The 23,573-nt window shown below is 45.8% G+C and overlaps 1 protein-coding gene across 2 annotated transcripts in view; it reads right to left on the minus strand.

Moving 5' to 3' along the window:
• The window catches only part of FGFRL1 (fibroblast growth factor receptor like 1), a 178,610-nt gene extending 170,319 nt beyond the window's left edge, over positions 1-8,291 (minus strand). Inside the window, exons 1-2 of one of the 2 annotated variants that reach the window (XM_042808251.1) lie at positions 7,808-8,291; positions 6,483-6,592 (exon numbers count right to left, since the gene is read on the minus strand). In XM_042808251.1, coding sequence (XP_042664185.1) covers positions 6,483-6,543 — 61 coding nt within the window. In that variant the 5' untranslated portion in view covers positions 6,544-6,592; positions 7,808-8,291. Of the gene's footprint in view, positions 1-6,482; positions 6,593-7,280; positions 7,346-7,807 lie in introns of those variants that run through there. The other variant, XM_042808252.1, reaches the window with a different exon arrangement.
• Positions 8,292-23,573: the final 15,282 nt, after the last annotated feature.

The raw sequence follows: 23,573 nt of genomic DNA on the forward strand, positions 1-23,573 counted from the left end.
CTCTGTTCCCAATTTACATTTTTCTTCCCTTAGTGAAGTTCAAAATTAAGTTTGAACACTTAATGGAAGAAGTAGCCTGGAGTTATTGGCTGTATTTCTTTATGAAAATTGGAGTGGTTGGGATGAAATAAAAACGTTAGGTTATTCACAGCACTGCCGGATACTGAGTTTCTACTGTGATACAATGGGGAGACTGTGTAATCAGGGCAACCAACCAAACTCCATGCAGCCCACATTTATTTGACTCAGAAGGGTAAAAAGGGAAGAAAAAAAAAAATAAAAAACAAACAAAACAAAACAAAAAAGAAACACAGATATGTGAATGGATTCAGCAGCAAACAGCATATATTAACTTGTTAAATAACACGCAGGCCAGTTTTCAGCTCCTCCACACCCAGCAACACTGCCCACAGAATGGCACTGTTTCTTGGGGGATAAACCCCTCTGCGGTGACCCAAAGTTAAAGCAATGAATTTCCAAATTGCCCTCAGCCCTGGCAGTGCATGCTCCAGCCACCAGCCAGAGCTCGCAGCCAGAAGCAGCAATATGTTTCTAGGCTGAAAAAATTGAGTCCAAGCTGTCCGGCCAAGCCGGCAAATGGCAAGATCCAAAATACTACACTTAGCCCACATCTCTTCCACTGTCCTACGTGAGGGATCCATACAGAGGTCGGTACCACAGATAATCTGTGTAAGTCATCCTTCAGGGATGGATCCAAAGCCCACGGGAGTGAGTAGGAGTCACGGCATCAACACTCACAGGCTCCAAATCAGGTCCTAACCTGTTAAAACTTGGCATGGGCTGCATCTGCGTATCTCATATGACATTCAGATTATTCAAGCTTACTTTTGGAAATATTTTTCCTTTACCTTAGTACCATGGTGGCTACGAATGAGCACCAGACTCAATAGGCTTGCATCAGACAATGGTCTTTGCAACTTCTAGTTTCACACTGGTTCTACTCAAAACTCCCTTATATGACAAAAAATGTTCCACCTCAGTGCAAAAGATTAGAACAGATCAACACAGCTAAACATGTATGGAGGCATTACTATTAGACAAAGCTCCATGTCAAGGCTGATTACAGAGAACAGGAAAAGGAATAGAATTCCAATTTAAATGTTCAAAACAGGATCAAATGCATTTCAGCTTGAGCAGCCCACCAGAAAACACAGGAAGAGGTCGGATGAAAGACAAACTCCTTGAAACAAGGCAAAATGAGCAGGTTAACGAAAGAAAGGGGAGAAAGGAGCATTTCCACTGACTCCTGTAATGCTGGGGTATATTTGCATGGACCCTTTGAGCAACATGATTTTACAAGTCACTGCAGACACAACCAGGAGCTTCACATCTCAGGAAAACTAGAAAGCTGCAGTGATTCTACTCCCACTGAATAAAGCTATGACTAAAGGTCATTGGTTTGGGATTTTTTTAAATTCAAACTAGGCACAAGAGAACCTCTGCATTATTATTTTCCCTTTTCAGTAAAATTTTTTATCTTTTCCAATAATTAATCAAAAATGCACAGCCAGACACTGACCATCTCCACTACATTCGCGCTATTCCGTGAGTATTCTGCACCCAGATGTATCAGCGTCACTTGCGGCGAGACAGCCGCTCGAAAAGAAATTATCAGAGCTGATCTTTTCCAACGACCCATCTATCAGCCAATTCATGCCAGATGATAAACTTCATATTTAGTTAATAAATTAGTACTAAGGTTTTGGACCAATGAAAAGTGGGTTCCTACATGCTAGCAAATGTCATTTTTGCTTTTCTGTTTTTGAATTACATGTTTTTTCCCAAAAGAAGCATTTTCCTGTAATAAGCACCACCTCATGGCACATGAAAGTTTATTCTGTGGCTAAGAGTCAGAATTTGGAGTCTAGCCCTTGCTGTGTACAAGTTCTTCATAGAAGAGACGTATTTTAATTTGCTGCTTGCGTCTTTTAATGAAGGTCAAAGAAACATACAGACTTGGAAAACAAAGCTATAAAAACTTTAAGGAAAATCTAAATGTATTTGAGCAATTTGCCGAGTTTTGTAATATTCCTAATATAAAAAAAATTTAAATCAACCCTAATTTTCCAGTATGACGTACACTGTATTTTATGTTTAAACTCAGCCGCAATTTAAAGCGGCTGACAGCCTGAGAAGAAGGGAGGAACCGGGGTTTAAAAAAATAACCAGGATTTTCTTAGATCGTCGTGTTGACTCTAGGTACAAGTCATGCTGGCAGATTATTCATGAGCAAGTTCCCCAAGCGCACTATCCAAAAAATGCCCCAAACTTAACCGGAAGATGTGCAGTGAGTTACATAAAATCTGAATCAGGCTGTTAAATCTGAACATGCTTCTCCTTCACAAGTGAGAAATTACCTAATCATTTTATCTGATAACAACCATTCAACAAGAATAAAGGAGTAAAACAGAAGCCGACAACTATCTCTCTTATATTATCATTATTTATCTTTCCCACATTCGCTCTTATAAATCCCAATGTTACAGAATGGTAAATATGTTCACCAGAATGAAGAACTCATCTCCCAAGAAATAAAAAAAAAAAAAAACTTCTAGCGTCCTATTCCCTCTTCTCCAATATTCAGACAAGAAAAAATGGTACATAACATTATTTCTGCACAAAACAGTTTAATTTTGAGGTGGCTCCATCAGCAAATTCCCTGTAAAGCAGGCATCAACCAGGTTTGCAAGCCAAGTGTCACACAGAGAAGTGCCAGAGCAGAAAGCAATTAAGGTCCCGTTCTTCCCCTCCCTACGCAATGCACCGAAAATGAAATCAACATCCAAACTAATTAGTTTCCAGCAGAATATCAGTTTACTCGCTAACAGGAGGGTTGTTACTGCTCTTACCAAAAACTTCCAAACATACCATATGAAATCTTGTTTAAGCCATGGGACCAAGCCAAGCACTTCCCAGTGTTACCATATACGGTCACCATAGCGAATATGATGGCAACTTGACAGATTTGGAACAAATATTGCGTTGTGTGTCACTGAGATAACATAGGCAGGAAAATATTAGATTGTATTACCTGTATCCGACCGGAGGTATGGAGTGGTAGGAGCTACATTGCTGCAGGACATCGTCACTAAAGGTTAGTGACACAAGATGGCATTTGTCCCCGCGGAGGAGGGCCAGGGCAGGACGCTGAGGACTTTTATGCCCAGTATAGGACTGCTTGGAGAGAACAGGAATGGAGTGACATGAGGGACGAGCCACCGGACCTCCAGATTCAGGGCTGACACTATCTGGTGCAGCTGACAACAGGGCTGAAGCTGCCCCCCTACGCCTTGGCCGTCAGCCGGAAAGCATAGTCCCTCTTAGAAAACCACAGCAAGCAGGTTTTGTTCTCAAAGAGTGGATTTTTTGCACACAGAAGTTCTTGTCTTCACCCACAAGTGAAAGAAGGGGCTTGGATATTTACCAAAATAGCTCCCAAGGAAAGCATTTTTGGTACAGGCTCCCTCCAGGAGATCCTTAGATTCGAATAAAATCGGTTGGTGAGGGAGTTATTCCAGATTAAATTTTTTGGAAGGGTGATTCCAGTGCATTTGCAGGTGTAGACAAGCCCCTAGCCAAAGTCTTTAAATTTTGGCCCCAAAAGCATTGGTTCAAACTTAGCCAGAGCTACTTCATCCTTCATCCCTCCAGACACTGCAAGTTCTGCACCTGGACCTCCAAAATCAGACCTGTTCTCTGCTTTGCACGGGTACTTTGAATGTATTGCCTCTTTCTTAAGAGTTTATCTTGGTTTGCTGAGATATCCCCTTTTTTGCAGTTTTTCGTACATCGGTGACATGACACATTGAGTCACAAGAAGGGACAGAGCCAGTAAGCACATCTCCAAACCTGGAAAAATGTCCCCATTTGCTGGGAGGAAAAAAAAGTTGCCGCATTAGTCCAATCAGTCATCACTGAGGGGCCCTTTGCCTTAAAAGGTATCACCTAAATAAAGATATAAAAATAATACAACGTAACATTTAATGCAAGATTGCAGCTGAGCACTCAACTGTCAGGAAATATCAAAGCTGGAGCGCGTGGGCAACTTAATTCTGCCCCCTTGTGCAAATGCACTACGGCACAGCCCTTCCCCGAACACGGGCACGCAATCAGCCGCCTCCAAATTAACATCCTAATTCCAGCATAAGATACTTTTGCCTAATATGAGTAGAAGAGAAGGACCAGCACTTTCACTGAGAGCCTCTTCAGCCACCTTCCTCACTTGATTACAAGCCAGCGAACACCTATTTAATTTCTGACACCTCAGATTAGGAGGCGTTGGCACACTTTGGGTCACACATGTCTAATTTGCTATCGGGATACAGATATTAAATGCTGTTTGGCCTAAACAAAGAGCCCTTCTTCCTCCAGAGTAAAGCCTTGCAACCTCAGGCTGAGCTTTGGCCAAAGGACTGTCTATAAAACCCGAGCAACTGAAACAGGTAACATTTATACATCTCCAGCGGCCGAACCCACCGTATGATACATTCGGAAAAAATCCACAGGCACAGTAACAACTGGGCACATTTTTCCGAGAATCTGAAATTATCCCAATGTAAACATCTAATAATTGGAGATATTCAACAGTACAAAATAAGGTTGCAACATGCTGGAGAGTGTCTTCACCTCTGCTCACTTACAAGTTTGGTCTTTCATCTACATCCTCCATTATCAAGAATACTCTCAACCTCAAGAGGTGTAAAGCAGGATTTATGTGTTAGGGCTTTGTCTGTTTTTTTTACAACAGTTACACCTTTTCCTTCTTCACTTTCCCTCTCTTGATGTGAGCATGTGAATGAATAACATTTTTCATGGGTTTGGCCCTGGTTTTTAAACTCTATTTCTACTTTGTTTTAAATAAACAGGACCACCACTCCATCTACTTACAGGACGGATTTTTCCAGCTCTAAAAAGAGTTCAAAATAACCCAATTACCAATATGATCCTATCATAGTTACATTAAAAAGACCTTTTCGTAGAATAAACAATGATGTCCTGAGTTACCACTGTTAATTTTCTGTCGCTTCTTCACATGACAACAGCCCATAGCACTTCATTTCTCAGGGGCAATAAAAGAGTACAAGCAAGACAAGTGCAAACCAAATTTAAACAGGGTCGGCCAGTAAAGCAGCCGATACTAGGCTCACAACAGAGACAAAAATCTTTTTGTCTTCTCCTGCCCACTTCAGATCTTTTCCGGAACTCCACCAACTTCTCAGGTCCATTGCAATAATATACATCCATGAGGTCATCTTAATTCATACACTGCTGCCCATTGCCTACAACTTAAACTGAGTCTCCATTGTAAACCTTGCCTGGAATTCAGACTTGCAGGACTTGCAGCCTATATACTGTTTTCTTTTTCATTCAGCTTCCAGCAGAATCATTTTATAGTGCTTTTGCCTCCATAAAATATTTGCTTAGGAGCCAATGCCAAGAAGGAAAAAAAAAGCAACTCACTAACCAAACCTTGGGGTTTTAGAGTAACACTCCCCCTTTCCTTTCCTACCCTCACCCCCAGGGTTTATTTCTGGCAAGTTATGGCCCAAGCAAAGGGCAAGTTTAAACCTTTTAATTCTCAACTCCATGGCACCGGGTGATTTAAAGGTCTTTCAACAATTCATGCAACTCTGATACTGTTGGGAATTGCAGCTGGATCAATCTGCATCCTAAAGCCATACCCCCATTCTCCCGGAACAATGCAGCCCCTCCTTTGTGACCAGAGCCGGAGGAGCTGAAAGCATGGTTTCTCATTCAGGCTTTCCAAGGAGAGCACCCTCCAAGGTACAACACAGGCGAAAGCAGAGGAAAAGCCACTGCTCCTTCCACTCTGATCCCAGAGCTTTGCTTAAAGCACCTTCCCATAAAGAAACTTCTTTTTTTTTTTCCCACTGCCCTCTTTGCTCCCAGGTCAATGTATTTCAATTTGTCTCTGGTAGGATAACCTGTTTATTGAAATCTGATCAACTGCTGGAGCCCCAGCATTAAAATACACTCTTGCTGTTGGGAACTGTCATTTGTCTGTCACCGAGGAAGTTAATGGATGTGTTTGTTTAGTTTGCTAGTGGGAATATACAGGGCAGAAGCTGGAGGGATTACAGGAGGGGAGAGGTATTTCTGATCCACAGAGGAATGCAGTTGCTTTTCTTTAAAATTGTCTGTGTACTTTTACACATGCACGAGAAAAGCCCCTGGAAGTTCACCTGCACCCAAGAGACCTCAGCAAACCCGGAGTGACGACGCTCCATCCTAAACCGATGGCTCCAAAATGCGCAGGTAAGGAGGGCACGAGCCTGCACCCCTGCGCAGATAAGCAACATCAGGGGACGAGTCCACACCGACAGCAACTCCCCGACGGGGTCCCTCCGAGGGCACCGCGGGTGTTTGCGGAGCACGAGCCCCGCGGAGCAGAGGGAAGGGTACGAGTCACAGAGCGGTTGCAGCAAGCGCGGGCTCCTTACCTCTCGCCGAGTCCGAAAATGCAATTATCCCTGCGAAAAGGAACGCGAGCTGCAATTCCATTTTGAAAACCAGATCCCTCCGTATCGTACAGACTACCGTCCTCTCAGACCTGGAGGCAGGGAAAAGAAGAGCAAAATAATTACTGGGGAAACAACCCACAACTTTACAGAGTTTTAAAACCCATTGCGAAGACTCAAGAGCAGAAACAGCAAATGAAAGAGCAATGTACTTGTAATTCATTCCTTGGTGCTCAGTGAGTAAAACTTTGCCCTCCTCTCTGCTTTAGACTGATATAAATCAAGAACCCACTGAGGCCAGTAAGCTCCTCTAAGTTTACAGTTAATGCATAATTCTTTGGTATCCTGTACAGAACCAGTCTGGAAGGCAAACAAAACACTAGCAAGTGGCCATAAAACAAGATTTCAGGTTAACAATTTGTGAAGGAACTTGGGGAAGGGGGAGGAGGAATGTTACCTCTCCCATCAACAGCCCAGAAAACTTTGTGTTGCTGCTTCAGTGCCCCTCAGACAGGCTCGGCTCTGGGTAAGCGCCTTCCTCCACTCCGAAACTTCTCTGAACAGCACTGATTTTTCCTTTCCTATTCCCGCCCCCCCAAGCCCCACTTGTTTCCGTGTGCTCCAGAGGTGCGTCCCAAAGCAAAACCGCACTTAATTATCCAGATTCTTGAAGATGCCTTCGCTGTGATAGGCAAACCCGGGGTAGATCAGGTTTACATTAATTACACCCTGTTCTCCTCCTAAAACTCTCACTCTCTAAACACTGTCTGAATTCCTCACCCTTGTAAACTCCCCGGTTTAAACACTCCGTGCCCCCAGGACACACAACAACCCGTGTACAGCATCCAGCGAAGCAAACACGGACGCTTTGCCATGAGCTTCACAATTTGCAGCGGGGAGCTGGTACGTAGGGAGGGAGGGGGGGGACGCCGGCGGGGGGGCGGGGGGAGAAGGCGAGGGGGGCTCCCCCCCGGGCAGGACCCGCGGCCCCGCGGGGCCGGTAACGGGATATTCGCAGCCGGGAGTTGGGGTCTGGGGGGGGGGGGGGGGGGCGGTGGGGGGGGGGGGGGTGTTGGGTTTGGGGACACACACACATACCCGGCGCGATGCCACCTGGTGCTGTCCCCCCTCCCGCACCCCCCCCCCCCCCTCAACTTTGGGGCAACCCCGGCGGCTCCCAGCTGTCGCGTTAGTGTTTCCCCGACCCATTGGGGACCCAAGCCGGGGGGGGGGGGGTGGGGAGGGGGGGGGCGCGGTGAGGAGGGTGGCGGAGGGCGAAGAGGGTGGGGGAACACACACACACTTACCTTGGCTGCTGCCGGGGCTCTAGCACCGTGCGCTGGCGCCCATCCCCGCCGCTCGCCGCCTCATGCCCTCCGCGGCCACGGCGCCCGGCGGGGCGCTCCGCCACCGGCCTCTACCTCATCCCCCCCCGGGGGCGGGTGGGGGGCTGCCCGCTGCCTCGGGGGTGCCTTTCCCACGGAGCGGCTCCCCCCCTTCACCACCGGCTTTTTACCGATAACCCCCCAGCCTTCGCCCCAGGGCGATTTTTTTTTTTTTTTTTTTTTTTTTTTTCCACTAGGGAGCTAAGGAAAAGAGGGAAACCTTGTAGATTAATTTTTTTTTTTTTTTCCTGCTTTCCGGGTCGGGCTGAGCGTGTGTGTGCGGGGAGGGACAGCGGGGACCTGACAGATCCGCCGGGGCTCCGCAGCCGCGGGATGCCCGGTGATGCCGTCCCGCGGCTCGCCCAGCCGGAATCCCGTTTAAGGAGCGAGGGGAGGAGGGGAAAGGGGCTGGGGAAGGGGAGGGGAGGGAGGGGAAGAAGGGGTGGGGGGGGTGAGGAGGGGGGGGGGGGGGGGGGAAGAGCCGGGGCGAGAGAAACAAGCGATAAAGCAACTTTCCCTGCAGGGCTTTGTGGCTGTGGGGGCAGAGCCGCCGAGGAGGGCGGGATGGTGCCGCCCCCCTCCAAACTTCGCACCAATCCCCGGGAGCCCCCGCCCTCCCCGCCGGCCCGCTCCGCGCCTTCGCTCCCCTTAACCCTTTGCGGGAGCGGCGGGGGGCAGGACCGACGATCCGCCGTGCGCCTGGGAGCGGGGGGGGGGCCCCGTCCCGCCACCCCTACCCCCCCGCCCCCTTTAAGCTCCACGGCGGTGGGAGCCCCGGAGGGTTCTAGAGCTCCCACCCCCTCCTCTCCTCCGGCTCCTGGCAGCCCCCCGGGGCAGCGGGGCCAGCCCGTTGCCCTGCTGCACCCCAGAGCATCCCACCCCCCCCCCCTCTGGAGCCCCCATAAACCCGGCGGCGCTGGAAACCTCCAGCCTCGCAGCCCCCCGCCGTGCACCCCACAACCCGTCCCTGCCAAACCACCCCTCTTCCCGAGGCAAAGAGAGAGCCCCGGCCGTGAAAACCCACCGCGGAGGCAGAGAGGGAGAGATTGGGGTCAGCTACACCGTTTTGATCTCTTGGCTTGGATGCAAATCATGCCAGAAAAAGACTGGACTGTACTAAACTAAACCAACTGGTAAATAAACTGTGGAGATGTCTGTTCCTTAGATTAACTGTTACAATTATTTATTATTTACTTTCAAACAGGACTCAGCTGATGCATATTCTCTTACAGCGAATTACTCTCCACACAGGATAAAAATCAACCTGGCAGAATTCACCAAATAGGCTAAACAAATGACAAGAAAAAAAGCTGCCTTAATAGCTGTGCTTTTATATCTGGAGAGAAACATTGTTACTGTTGATGTTATTGTTTAATACTGCTTATTATTTGATATGCTCCAGCATGAAGGCCCCTTGAAAATGAAGCTGTCTCAATAGTAATTCAATGTGATAGGCAGCAGGAGAACCCGTAAACCCAAGCCAAGAAGTAGTTTGAACATCCATTTTATCTATTTTGTTTGGATTATGAAATCACTCCCTCTATTATTGTTATTATTACTAAATATTTTTACTCAGTGGTTCCTGACAGCATTAAATCTTGATACACAAAATCAATGTGGAAAACTTTGAAGACTAAACATTTAAACCCCCTGAACCAGAAACAAAGTGGCTGACAGTACTGTTTTTATATTTTACATATTTATATCATCATTTTTATTATTAAAGTTCATTCATCTGAGAAATCCCAGATGGACTACTCCTCCTATCAGGCAATAACTTCAGCCTCATTGACTTCAAAGATAGTGTTGACTGAGGCAAACCTTCAGGACTTGACCTACATGGTCATATTCATGCCATGGATTCTGATAAAAACACTCCAACTTGCTCCAGAATGAGCACTCACCCACACGCTACATCTCAAGGGATGATGTGTAAAACACCTCTCTGTAACAGTTCCCAGCCATTTCACCACTCACAAAGCAGTCAAGGTCTTTGTTCCAAGGACATCACCATCCTGGTGATCCAGGCCCAAAACTGTTTACACAACCTTCTGCTCCTGTGCAGACTGAAGCCCAAAGCAGTCTCAGTTCCAGCTCAGATGTGGGACCCCGGCTCGTCATGGGTGGGTTTCCCACCAGGTTAGAGGGACCCAACCGAAGAGCTCCTGCTCATTGTTTCATTTTTCTGGGTCATGCACCAAGACTGAGGTTTAGTTCCAAGCTGCACCATGGCTTACTCATCACAGCCTGCGTAGAGACACGGGTGAACTCTGGGCCTGGATCAGCTCTGGTCTGGAAGAAGAGATCTTCCAACCCACACTGTGCCCAAGCCCAGCACCAAACGTCTAGCTCAGGTTGGGCACAGAAGAAAAAAAATCCTCTGATGGATCCACTTCTTCCATCCTCACTTCCTTACTAACGAATCCAACGTGTGCCTTTGTGTGCTCCAACATCTCCAAGACTGTGGGCATTTCTCCTGCTACACCTATGAAGCAGCCTTTCAGTAGTGGGAAATTCTGGGAGATGGAGGATTACAGAGGTGGTACACAAGACTTTGAAAAGCACCCAGGTGCCTGAACACCTTCAGATCCCGCCTTAAGCCTCTGTCTTTAGGCATCCAGAAGCTTATTAAGAGTCTGACTCCAAGTGATGTTGCAAAGGGATTAGATGGGGCAGGGAATGGAGCCCACAGCTTCCATACCCCAGGCTAAAATAACCAGAAAACAACCCCTACTGACTCCAAAATGTCTGCACAATTATTATTTTTTTTTCTTTTCAGAGGCTTGGGAGTGCCTGAGAGACAGTCTGAAACCATGCTGTAGACTTCATCCATCTCATTCTTAATACAGCACTGGAGGAATAAATGTAAAACATTGATACAACAGAAATAATTAATATCCCTGAAACAGTTCCTAGTTTATCAGAAATAAAATCTCATGCTGTTTTCTCAACACTTCTACCTAAATAAGGAAACATGCAAAGCTGTGTTTTTTCTGGGCTGGCTGTAATTTGCAGGATGATTGAGTAGTCTGAAAGTCAACAGCCCCAGTTTACTCCTGCACCCCACGGTCCTGAGGCAAAGCTGTGGGAAAACAGCTTTCTGGAGCTGACAAACAAAACCGAATGCTAAGCAACGAAGTACGTGTCTCTGCGTGGCCTGAGAAGCAGCCTAACAGTCCATTTGTATCCCAGTCGTCCCTAAAGTCCTGTTTCCAGACCACGGCTTTTCAGATTTTGTGTAGCTGTGATGGTCTAGTGAACATCCATCCCCAGAACAACTTTCCTCATGTCTCTGAAACCATGACTTGGATTTTTTCCAGCCTTCTTACCTCTTTTCTCCCAGGATCTGCTCACCTCCCTCGTCACAGAACTCAATTTTTCCCCATTTTCTCCCTTCCACCTTGACTGTTTTGCCTTTTCTTTTCCCCTACAGATGATTTGGGAGACACAACACCTCCAGGCTATAATTCCTAATCTGCTTCAATGTTTTTTTCCAAACTGCAGGTGGTAGCCATGTGGCTGAATTTTCCCATCACACTCAGCATCCTGGGGAGGGGGGGGGGGGGGGGGGGGGGGGGGGCTGAGGCCATCCAAGAGATTTGGGTTGGCAACGGTGCCTTGCAGAAGCATGAGGCCCCGTGGCACAGGTCCACAGGGACATGCCACCGGAGCGGAGGGTGTGTGGGACCGGGCTGCTGGGCGCAGCTGACGGAGCACGTGAAGGTGATGGAAGGGCACGGCCAGGATTAGGTGCATTCTCTCCACCTGCCACCCTGTTTGTGCAGCCCTCCTCGGGTTACCGGGGGCGAGCAGCCGCGTGGGGTCAGCCCCAGCATCCGTCTAGGATGCCTGGTTGAGGGGATCGTTCTGGATGTGGGGAAAGGAAAGTAATGAGATTAATGGGGGGGGAGATTTCCATGGGTGGGTCAGTTCTAATAAAGCACTTGGCAAGTGACAAGACAACACAGAAAATGTCACAACTGGGCAGACAATGAGCGCAACACACATCTTTCTATTTGCACACCATCAGAGTCACTGTGCTGATCTGTTCGGGTCTATAGTTAAGGCTGAAACTGTTTTTCAGAGAAAACAGTGTCTCATGAGTGCTGAACCACCTCTCCCCTGTCTGTGGTAATTGAGACCTGGACCTAACCTAGGTAATATTCAGAGGGGAGGTATGGGCTGATGGAAAGATGAGCCAGGGTGATACGGTCCTGAAATCTGTAATTTTTTTTTTAATAAAAAGGAACATTTCTTCTCCCTACATATACATGTATTCCTTTAGACTATGTTTTGCTCTAAACAGTGTTGGAAAGAAACAAATGGTTCGTCACATGCATGAGGTTAACTTTTATACATGAAACATGAACACCACTGTCAGGCAGAGAAGAAAAGATGGTGACGGGGTTAAATGTCCTGTCAACCAAACCTTGGGTCCTGTGCAGGATACTGGGAGGTGCCAGTGCCCCACAGCCCTTGCATCGGGGCTTTTGAGGCTTTTTGCAGGCACAAATGACCCCTCTGCTACCTTGTCTTGGTCTGAAGTGCCACCAGGAGAGGGTTCCCAGCCTTTCCCCTGAGGACTGGTTGCACACGCTGCCCAGTCTCACTGTGCCTGGAGAATGCGCTTGGATTTCTCATTGATGCTAAATTTGCACATGACGGCATCTGCAGGAAATGCTTTCCACCATCCCCAGTTGGCCGGGAGACCCTATCTCTCTTGGCCAGGTTAGGCACGCTGTGTCAGCGCTCCCTGGCACTAGGGAAACGTGACAGCCCGGAGCAGGGTACTGGCAGCGCTCGGGGAACGCCAGCCAGCCCAGCCCAGGAGGATGCACCTCGTGCGAGGCCCTCACACTGCCTTCCCAGGGGCTGCCAAATGAAGTTCAAGGTCTCTGTGGCTAGGAAAGACTGCTCAGCATCTCAGGTCAGGTCTCCAAGATGGATTATAGCAGAGGACAACTCCTCCCTCTAGGGTAAGCTGAACTCTCTTCTTGAGGGCAAAACTTGCTTGTTTGGGAGAGCCAGAGCATCCCAGGGCACAGGATCCCAGAAAGTACAGACCAATATTCCCTGGGTGACAGCTTCAAACAGCCTTCCCTGCTCCAAAAGTGTGTTTAAGAAGGTTCTAGTATAATAAAACACTACAATCCATGCAAAACTCTCCTTCCTTGAAGGAAAGGTATGCATAAAGAAGGGGCTTAGATCAAGCAATAAAGATGGAAGAACACAGAGGTGGTTTTGGATGCAGACCTCATCTGCTTTTTGTCTGACTTCTCTCAGTAGATCTAGGAAAAGATATTACCTCTCCCAATAAAATTTGCTTCCCTTCCACCCAGCAACTATACTACCATGACTTCTATAGCAGAAATAAACCAAATCTAATGCTCAGCACACCACTTCTACACTCATGGAAAGTGCTCAGCTATTTGGATGAGGAATATGTTATAAAAAGGTTATGACAGATCAAGTTGCCATTTGTTTAAAAGAGCTGTACTCCTGCTTTCTTTAATTGTATCTCATTCTTCTTTCTCACATCCCTTTGCATCACCTCAAGCAGTTTGCTCATGCTCTGTACTTTTTTTCCATTATTAAATGTTTGCAGGCAGTTCCTTTCCTCGGTATTTGCTCAAACTACAAGTAGTTAAAGTTTCCAAATGTTCTCCATAAACACATCCTTCCTCAGGCCCCTTATCCTTTATATCACTCAACACTGGGTTCTTGGAGTCAGTCTGACACTGATGTATGAAGGATTTGATTTTGCTTTCCTTTTACATCTGGCTAGTGGAAGAATAATCCCACTGGAGCCATTGGAATTGTCGTAAGAAAAAAACCTGATCAAGCCAACAGATTCATCTGTGCAGCAACTCTTCAGTCCAGGTAGTCTGAGCTGAAGACTCTGAATATGCTTCCCTGAATCTAAATATCTTATTTGGGGAGGTGACCACAGTTTTGAAGGCCTAAATCCCTTCTCACTGCTCCCTCACATTATCCTCCTGTGCAAGGAAATTTGTCTGTATTCATCAATGCTGGGTTTAGCAAACAGATGTAACAAACATGAAAGGATAGATGAAAAAGATAACAACAACAACAACAACAACAACAAAAATCCCGAGATCAACAGAGAGAGTGAAAAACAGAAATGTCAAGTATTAATTACTGCACAGACATGAGGAATGTTAAGGGAAACTGTTTGGGGATTTATGTTCAAAAAAATAAGACAACTTCCCAAACTATTTCCTTTCAAATCTCTCAGCATTTTCCATAAATTCCATGTGCATGTGTGGTGCTCTCTGACAACATACAAAACTGCATGCATAAACTGTTTTGAAATGTTTGTACAGTTTCATCCAAAAATATGACTATATGTTTGTGTTTTAATTGTCAGCAATAGGATATTAGGCAATAGCCACATGCATCGTGTCAGGGGCACTGGCTAAGTTTAGGTGGTACTAGCAAAACCTCCCCCTTTCTGGCTGGGTCTCCATAATGAAGAGAAACCAAATTATCTGAAGGAAGAACCTAAGCAGGGTGCAAGCGACAGCAGAGCCTGTGATTTCAGTGATCGGGGTGCTGGCCCAGACAAACCCACTGAAAACAATAAAGCCATTTCAGATTCATACAAGTGTATTCAGGGGCAGAAATTTCCATCAGAGCTTTTGCAGCTCTGCAAAAAAATAAAGCCTTTTGGGGAGGGGGTGGGAAGGAATGACACTTTGCTTCAATCAGTGTTGTTTGAAATGTCTTTCATTTATTAACATTCTTGCTGAAGCTGAACATTAGTTCCACTTTATCAGGAATATAATGCAGCTGCATTTTCTGGATGGGAACACTACCAAAAATATGTTAACTATATAGTCGACAGCTACGCCTTGTTTACTCTCATGCGTAAAACCATACAGAAACAATCCTCATAGGAAGCCTCTTTTCTTTTTCTCTATCTGTATGCAAATAAAAATAATAGGAGAGGCTGGAATGGGATGCTTGCTGAGAAATGGGATGGGAGGACTTTGCTGTTCTCTCCCCAGTGAGCAGCAGGATGGGGTCAGCCATCAGTGGGTGAGGATTTGTCTCCCAAGTGTGGCAGAGGGAGCTCAGCACCACGCTGTGCCTTTGCAGAGGAGCACTGGGTGCTGAGGAGCCTCTTGCTCCATCCTGCACTGGAGTGGCAGGAGCTTCATTTTGCCCAAGGTTTGCTGAGAAAATCTCCTTGATCTCCCCAACTGTAGATCCAGATAGGTTGGGCTGCTCTGGTACAGCAGTAGGGTTTGCAGGGAAGATACACCCATCTCCTTAATGCTTTCCCTCTAGGACATCCCTCTGGGACATGCATTTTTCCTGAAGCAAACACTGCAGGCGAGGTGCTGGCTTGTGGCTGGCTCTCAGCTCATGCAACCACAGCACCTTGATGGCTCAGCCTTGACATCACTCATGCCAGGGGATGAGCTGCTCAAGGAAATTGCCTGGCTCCAGAGATGGGTTCCCATGGGCACAGGACATGGGGGCTGCAACAAAGGAGGCATCTCTGGAGAGGTTCCTCCTGAGTTCAGGGGGGACCTCTCAGACCTTCAGCTGCTCAGATGTTCATCAAACTCTCCTTGTCCTGGTGCTGTGTCCCTGGCTTCATCCAACAGTGCTGGCAGGGTGGCTGCGGGAACAGGGCAAGGCTGAGGGGAGGACATTCACACCAGGAGGACAAATCCTGATGGACCTGAGGAGCACTGTCTGCTTGCCTACAGTCTAAAGAAGATGGCTACAAAATCAATCAGGATGTGATGCACCAGAGAGTACATAACAGAGCCTCCATCTCACCCTCTCCAGGCACAGGTAGGGTTAAATATTAACCACACTGGGTCTGCTTAGTCTAGGGTGCTGCAAGAGAGTCCCTCCGGGTGGGCAGCAGCCCCCACAGCCGTCCCCATATGAAGGGACGAGCAAAGAGCACGCTAAGGAGCCCTGGAAATATGCAAGGAGCTGCCAACATTTGCTGCCAAACACTTTTATCTTTAGACGAAGATAAATCCGTTGCTTACTTAACCCAGCCTTTATGAAACTCACAGCTCCGGGTTTCCAAAATAACAGGAGCAGAGTAGGGCTGGCTGGTGTCCTGGTGAGCAGCAGAGATATACAAGGCAGCTAGAAGGTGACAACGTATCTCATTAGAAAAATGACTGGAGAGTAAATCATATATTATAGAAATAAATAAGAACTTAACCTCCCTGGGCCAGAGAACTTATCTTCTCATGTTTCTGTAAAGTGCAGGTGTCTGTTTACTTAAGAGAGCAATTAAGTTATAACGTTAATAATGAACAACAAAAAAATTTGCTACTCAAAAAGAATATTGAAGAACATACAAATCTTGTAATGGAATGCAGATGTAACGCAATAGTGAAAGAGCAGAAATGTGCCATAAATACATCAGAGGGTGTCCTCAGCTGTCACACGGTTTGCAACCCAAGGCCAGAGGGAAGAAAGATGCTGGCGATACAAGGTGCAGCCCCCACTGCAGCGCTGGCTCTGAGCCCCAGGGTCTGCTCACCGAGGTGCTTTTACCCATGTTCTACACCACTGTGAGTTCAAACAGATGGCTGTCATCACAGGGTTTTGGTGTGGAGCTTTGGTGTGAATTCAGGGCCTGCCTCCTCTAAGAGGTCCCATGTCTGACTGACCGGGCACTACCCATTTACCAGGGTTTTTGTCAAACCTCAGGATTCCTGCAAAAATGAGCTAGACTTCACCCTCATTTTGAGGTCATTTGCTTAGTTTTTGCAGGTATAGGTGCTGCAAAACCATTGTAAATATTGACTGGGAATAGCAACTCCCTTTTTAGCTATACAACTCACCAATCTCAGTAAATACTATTTTTTTTTTTAATACTAGAGTTATTATCTGACAAGTATGTAGCTCCTTCCTCTGCCATCCGTGACCCAGGCTGAACCTGTTTGGCCTGTGTTATTGTGCTAGTGTAATTCAGTGGAAAAGAGATTGGATTAAATGGGCAGCTCTGGAGGAGTAAATAAAAGGAACATGCTTTAAAGAGTAAATAGACAACTCTGGGTATAATGGAATAACTCCTGGCTGTGCTAAATCAAAGAGAAAATAATGCTCTTGCTAAAATCTGAACGTGGATGTTTGTCTCTGCAAGAAAGGGAACCTAACAAAACCCAGAGGGAAGCAGAGGATGCTCTGGGGGTGTCCACAAATCCAGACTAGAAACAGTACCAAAAAAAAAAAAAGTATTAAAAAAAAAACCCTGAGGCAAGATCTCTGTAACCCCCAGGCTTGCACTGGGGAAGAAACCCAATTTCTGAATGATCTGTGCAGGTTTCCTAAGAGGAGTGTAGAGAAAGCCATGTTAGCTCCGGGTAATTCCTCACTGATTCCAAAACAAATCTGTTTAGCAGAAGAAATACTATTTTGTTCCCCACTGCCAGCCCTGACGTTCAACCTGGACTGGCGGGTCAAGTCCTCGACTTCACCTCCTCTTTTTCTTTTATGCTGCTCCAGCTAAGTCAAGAGCATGTTTGAAGGCAATAATGGGATTTCCCTAGCACTGGTGATCCTACAAGAATAGCCAGCAGCTCCTGCCCGGGCCAGCAGCACGATGTCCCAGGGCAGGAGAGGACTGGGGGGATTTGATGCTCCCTGGCAGCCTCAGTATGCCGATTCCCACTTTGGGAATGGTTAGCTGATGGCATAAATCATCCAGGCTGTAAAGACAATTGATTTGTCTTCCTCCACAGGCTGTTTTAGGCTCAGCAAAAAGTTGAGAAGTGGATGATACAAAGGTACCTGCATTCCCCTGCTGCTCACCAGTGCTTTGCACCCCTAGGAGCCCTGCAAGAGAAATGGAGCACTCACCTCTCCAGGACCAAAGCAAGAAAAAAAGTTTTTTTGCAACCCAGGGTCTGATTCTGGTTGTGCTCGTACCTGTATAATCCAAGGTGGATCCTGGTCTGTCCCTGTCTCTTCATACCTGGGTTGTCCATCAGAGTAGGGGAAAAGACTTTAACAGCAACTCTCATCTGAATATATGAGCAGTCAGTATCCAAATGGGGTAAAGTATATGTGGAGTTGCTTTTCAGAGCTGACATCTTCATTTTCATGCAGTGGTATCAGAAAAAGTACATTCTGAAAGATCTGGGGACATTTGTTTCTCATCAGCTGCAGAGGAAATTCTTTGTGCTTGCAAGGTGTGAGAGTCCTTCCCATGGGAAAATGTGACAGTGGATCTGAGAGCCAAAAATGAAGTTCTCTTATTTTCCTCATTTCTACAGTAAATCTAGTGCCAGAGCTTTAATGAAGAGTTTGACAATATATAACATATTGTTATATGTTGGCTCAGCTTTATGGATATATTACCTCTTTGCTAACAAGGGAATAGGGATCATCATTTCAGTTGAAAAAAGACATACGAGTGCAGAAAGGATAAATATATGCAATTTTATACAGTAACTTTCCTAACCATACCCCAAATTTCTTCATAAATTATTTGCTAATATGAAAAGGATAAGAAATTTTGAACATTTTGGGGTCCTGATGTGACCATTAATTGAGATACCCAGATTACAGTCACAACCACCCCTACTTGAGCATAACACTTGAAGTGAATAAATGGAGAGAAGGAATTATACATACTGTAAAGTTATATGGTGCAAGAGAATTCTTCAAGGAATACCACATCCTGAGACTTAGACAAGGAAATCCAGGCTAGTCATTGTGGAAAAAATTAATACATTTCAAGACTAGGCAGAATTATGAGGATGATCAATCTGAATAATCCAAGGTTCATAAACTCAGCCGTATTTTCCAACAAAATGGAGTAAGTGTGAATCTGTTGTGTGATCCAGCACCAAGGCAAGGGGCTTGGGTTAAACACCAAAATCATCTGCATGAAAGGCTCTCCAGGGCTCCACTTCAGAAGAGTTTCAAAAGCAAAAAGAGAATTAAAACTGCAGGTCAGAATTTCCGAATCACTGACCATGACTCCAGGTGGGGAGAGCCACTCTGGTTAGTGTGCTCCGTCAGCTTTACAAATCCCAGTGCACAGGGCAGATGGGCGTTAGTGGAAGGCAATGGTCCATCAGAGAGTTCTGCTTTCACCAGCTAAGGGTTCCTACCCAGCCTTACAGCCCTCTCAGAGGCAACCAGTCCTAGAGTTGCTCTTTGCTTACATCTGGGCAAGATTTACTCCCAAAGTGTGTTTCCCCAGCAAAGTTGCAGGGCACACTCATGTTGACGACGTCCCTAAGCAATACAACAAGCTATGTCTCATGAGAAGCCCTCTGGAAGGTGCTTCAAGACAAGTTGGTAGAAATTTGGGCACAGGAAGTAGAACTGCATGGCTTGAAACCTAGGAGGCCGGGAAAGAGCAGCATCCTTCAGCAGAAACACAAAGATTTGGCCATGAAAAACGGCTTGTCAAGAGAATGTGGAACAGGAGTGCATCTGAGCCAGTGTCTATAAGAAGGAATCAAATAGACCCTTCTTTTTGAGTAGAGAAACATTATTGCTAGCATCTATAGCCTTCTATAATTTACTTTTTTTACACATAGGTCCATGCTCATCTGAAGATACAACCCAAGAAGGCTAATATGGCATGTGCAAGAACATCTTAGTAGGTACTTTTTGCACAGCTCTCAGAGGTGTGCTGGGGCTAAATAGTTAAAACATGTTTATTGGATCTGAATAAAACCTCATGGGTTACTCAAAAGTAACACAAAACTCAAAGTGGAGTGGATGTTAGCCTAGTGCCATTTCTGACAAGTCCTTTTGAAGGCAGAGTTGCAGTTTATTATATTAATGAACTCCAACAGAGTGGTCCTCCAACGGGCCTAGAAATGCATATTTAATTTTTAGACTAGGTGTTTTGCCATCTACTAAGAGCTTTTGAGCTTTTCTTTCGATCTTCCCCAGCTGGGGATGAGAATGTGCAAATTGACCTTGCCTCTTTTCACCCATCTGATGTTGGCACTCAAATAAACTGATACCTTCCCATATTCAGCTCTTGTCAGGTTGGTTTGCATCTTCTGTCTTTGTGTTTCCTTCAGGAAGAAGAATAACAATGAAAGTCACTTTTGGCAAGAGTACAGTCCTGTGAGAAAGAGAGTGCAGGTTCTTGAGGGAAGTGTTCTGTTGTTCCCATCACTTTGAGGCCTGTTTGGTACCACTCTTCACATTGATACTGTGGACTTAATTGGAAGCAAAATCCCCATTGCACTATGCAAGAAGGCACATCATGGCTGCACTGGAGAACAGTTTGCAGGTGTGATTCTGTAGGAATCCATCCAGGGCACTGCTGAGTCTCAAACTGGTTTTATAACCGGGGTGACCGGAATCCCACGCATCAGAACAGTGAACCATATACTTGGGTAAGTTGGACAACATCATATTATGGCCCTGCCAAAATTAGATATCAAACTGCTTTAGAGTTAAATACAAACTTGGTTGCTGGCATGGCTCAAAGGTTTCTAGGAATAAACCACATACTTTAGTTTAGCTCTGTTTTCCCAATCAAGAAGTTCTTAAAACAAACTCAGGTGTACAAAAGGCAGCCAAATCAAGAACTCCTTATTCTGGGAAAACTGGTAAAGACACAAGGAAATTGAGATGCTTTGAATTGCAAGCTGAAATACCACATGTACAATGTTGTAAGGTCTCCAGCCTTACATGTGTGTTTTCTGTATAGACCTAGGGTCGTCTTTGGATGTGTCAGGACACCAGTATAGCCAATACCTCAGTCATTAGTTCTTAGGCTTGTGTAAGAAGCTGTTTGGTTTCCATATAGCTATACACTACTCTGTTTACTCATGCATCTCTAAGTATTTTACTAGCATTTATAAACTAAATCTCAGTGAAGCCTTATGCTCATCTGTGAGTACCTCCATTTGATGAAGAAGCAAGATGCACTGGCAAGTTCAGTCACTTGGCTGAGGTCCCCCAGTCAGCTGTAACTCTGGAGCCCAGGCTTCCAGTCCTTGCTAATAAACCTTAGTGCTTCATTATGGACACTTTCCATTTCAACAAAGAGCAATGTAAGGTGTGAGAACAAGTCTGCCTGCAACACACATACTGCAGGAGAGACCTCATGGTCCCAGAGCAACGTAGCTGCAGGGCTTTCTCTGGAGGAGGGTTTGCCACCAAAGACAGACGCAAGCTTCGGCACAGAGTGTGCATAAGCCAGATGCCAGCTCTTTTCCTCTCACTGCCAGTTCAAATGTCAATCGCATGCAGTCTGCTGATTTATAGCAAGTCATGCCACCACTCTTGCGAGCTGGAAGTGAGAATGCCTGCATGAAGCCCCGGATGCCACCACAGAGTGCAGGACACATGTTGTGAAAGTGTCTCTTAATTATGCAGTAGGTGTAGGGCAAGTGGCTGACACCATCATTATCTAACAAGGGACATTTTCACAAAGAGCATATGTGAGCATATGGGTTAAGATTGACAAAATACTGGTCAGAGATGAGCTGCAGACACAGAATTCACCTCTGAGACCAAATTTTTCCAAAGCTCAGGAGCATTTAGGCCTGGATCTGTTGTTCAGCCTGTTGGAGACAGAAGCTCTCATAAAGACACTGTGGGACATGTACTGCTTTGGTTTCTAGTACTTGATCCAAATACCTATGTGAGCACATGGCATTCCCAACCTCTTCCCCTCCCATTGTCCTGACATGTTCTCATCAACTTTCTTGAGTTAGAATCATGTTCAGGGAATCTTTGCAGCCACTTCTTCTCAGCTTTGCCAGGAATTTATCTCCTAATCCCAGTTTGTCCTGAAGATAGCCTAGGAGGCTACATGTTTGTCTAAGCTAAAGGAACTACCCTTTGCTAATCATCCTCCTTCCTCATGCCAGCAATAAGACAAAAGAGAAAGGGAGAAATAAATGCTGCCAAGTCTCAGTTATGGGTGAGTAACAGATGGGTGGTTTATCCCTCTGCTGCTAAAACCTCCTGGTGGTGCAGAGACTCCATCAGACACAGCATGCCACCACTTTGCTCCCTACATTTGATGCCGTGTAAACTGAACTGAATGATTTCCAGGGCCAAGTCAAAAGTCATTGGCAAGTTCCCGCATGTGGATAAGTCTTCTGAGACCCAGAAGTGCTAGGGAGCAAAAGGAAAGACAGGTAAGAAGCTCTGCATAGACTCTTCCAGACCTGCTCAGACAGGTATTGATTACCACTGGAAGGCCCATATGGCTCAGTGCAGACTCTGTGCAGGCATATCTCCATTGTACTCCCAGTGCACTCCAGAGTTACCTCAATTTTTGTCAATATCTGATTATTCATGCCCTTTCATAGATAAAGGAAACACTGAAAATGCCAACATTTACTTTAATTTCTTCTTTTCTTATCTATGTCTCCTTCTTAGCTGTTAAGAGCTGCACAGCCTCTGTTTTGCTATGTATAGCAGTAGTGTGTGAATAATAAATAACAATGATATGCTTTCAGCCAGAAAATAAACCCCATATGTGTCCTAAAGTCTCTCTTTTTTCTTGAAGAATTCATGCAAACATTGGTTCCAGAAACTTTTATAATCCTGTTTATTTGTCAATGCTTGGAGTGAGCATGTAATTACAGTTCCACTGTAAGACACTTAACATGTAATTCAATGGTAAAGAGCTGCCACATTATTATAGTCTTCTAAGGTTGGATTTATGCCCTGAAACCTAAATTAGTCCCAACAATTTCTGTTCAGAGGAGGATAATTTAATGCAAATATTATCAAGAACACTAAAGAGCAAAATTCACCAAGACAAGAAGCAACAGAAGCAAGTATTTTTTTTTTAAGCTTTGTTTGTCACCACAGTTTTCTTGGACATGTATCTTCCTAGACAGGCAAAAGGTTTGAGTGTTTGGGCACAAAACTGAAATGAAATATATCAGTGGCTATCAAAGAAACCTTAGGAATCAATTCTGTTCTTGGAGACAGACACAAAACCTCTGGGACACGTCTCTTATGGTGATGCCCAGTGGTGCAACTTTTATGTCAGCATTGAGCTAAAGGACAAAGAAAATTATAGGAGTATCTGGCCTTTGCTCACTTATTCACCCCAGTGCAACTATGTCTCTAGGATCTGTTGTTAAGCTACTGCCTGTCATACCGTCATCATCAACAACATTAATTGGGCCCTGCCTTTAAAATAATCCATCCTCAGCATCACAACACTTAGCACTCCTACGGGCCTGTTCATACAAGACTCTCAGAGGGCTTTACATGTCCCGACTGCTTAAGCAATACAATGTGCCCAAGAATTTGGTCAGAGGCACAACAGGGGTAGCTGTGTTTGCCACAATAGAGCTACACACTTGCCTACAGCCACAGCCGAGGCTGCTCAAGGAACAGAGGGAGGACTCCAGCTCTTGGCTGCATTCATTTCCTGCATACCTAGGCCCATATTTTGTTATGAGCCTCAGTTTCCCATCTGTAAAAGGAGGTTTGAACTTTCAGTCTTCTCAAGGGCAGGGTGACACTAGCCATGGGACGCCTCTAGAGCAGTGGTTATCTACAGCAGTGGAGATGCCTGGGTCTCCTTCACCACCTTTCATCAAGGTTGCCCTTCTCAAGCCATTCCCTGACTCCTGAAGCTCCTTGCCAGCACTTTCAGTACAAATATAACGCAGGCAGTTTTGTTATAAGATGTAGAGGCCACAGCTAGGCTAAGAGTCCACAGGAGTCATGCGAA

Source organism: Tyto alba, unplaced genomic scaffold, assembly GCF_018691265.1.
Source record: "Tyto alba isolate M040663 unplaced genomic scaffold, T.alba_DEE_v4.0 Super-Scaffold_6, whole genome shotgun sequence".
NCBI lineage: Eukaryota > Metazoa > Chordata > Aves > Strigiformes > Tytonidae > Tyto > Tyto alba.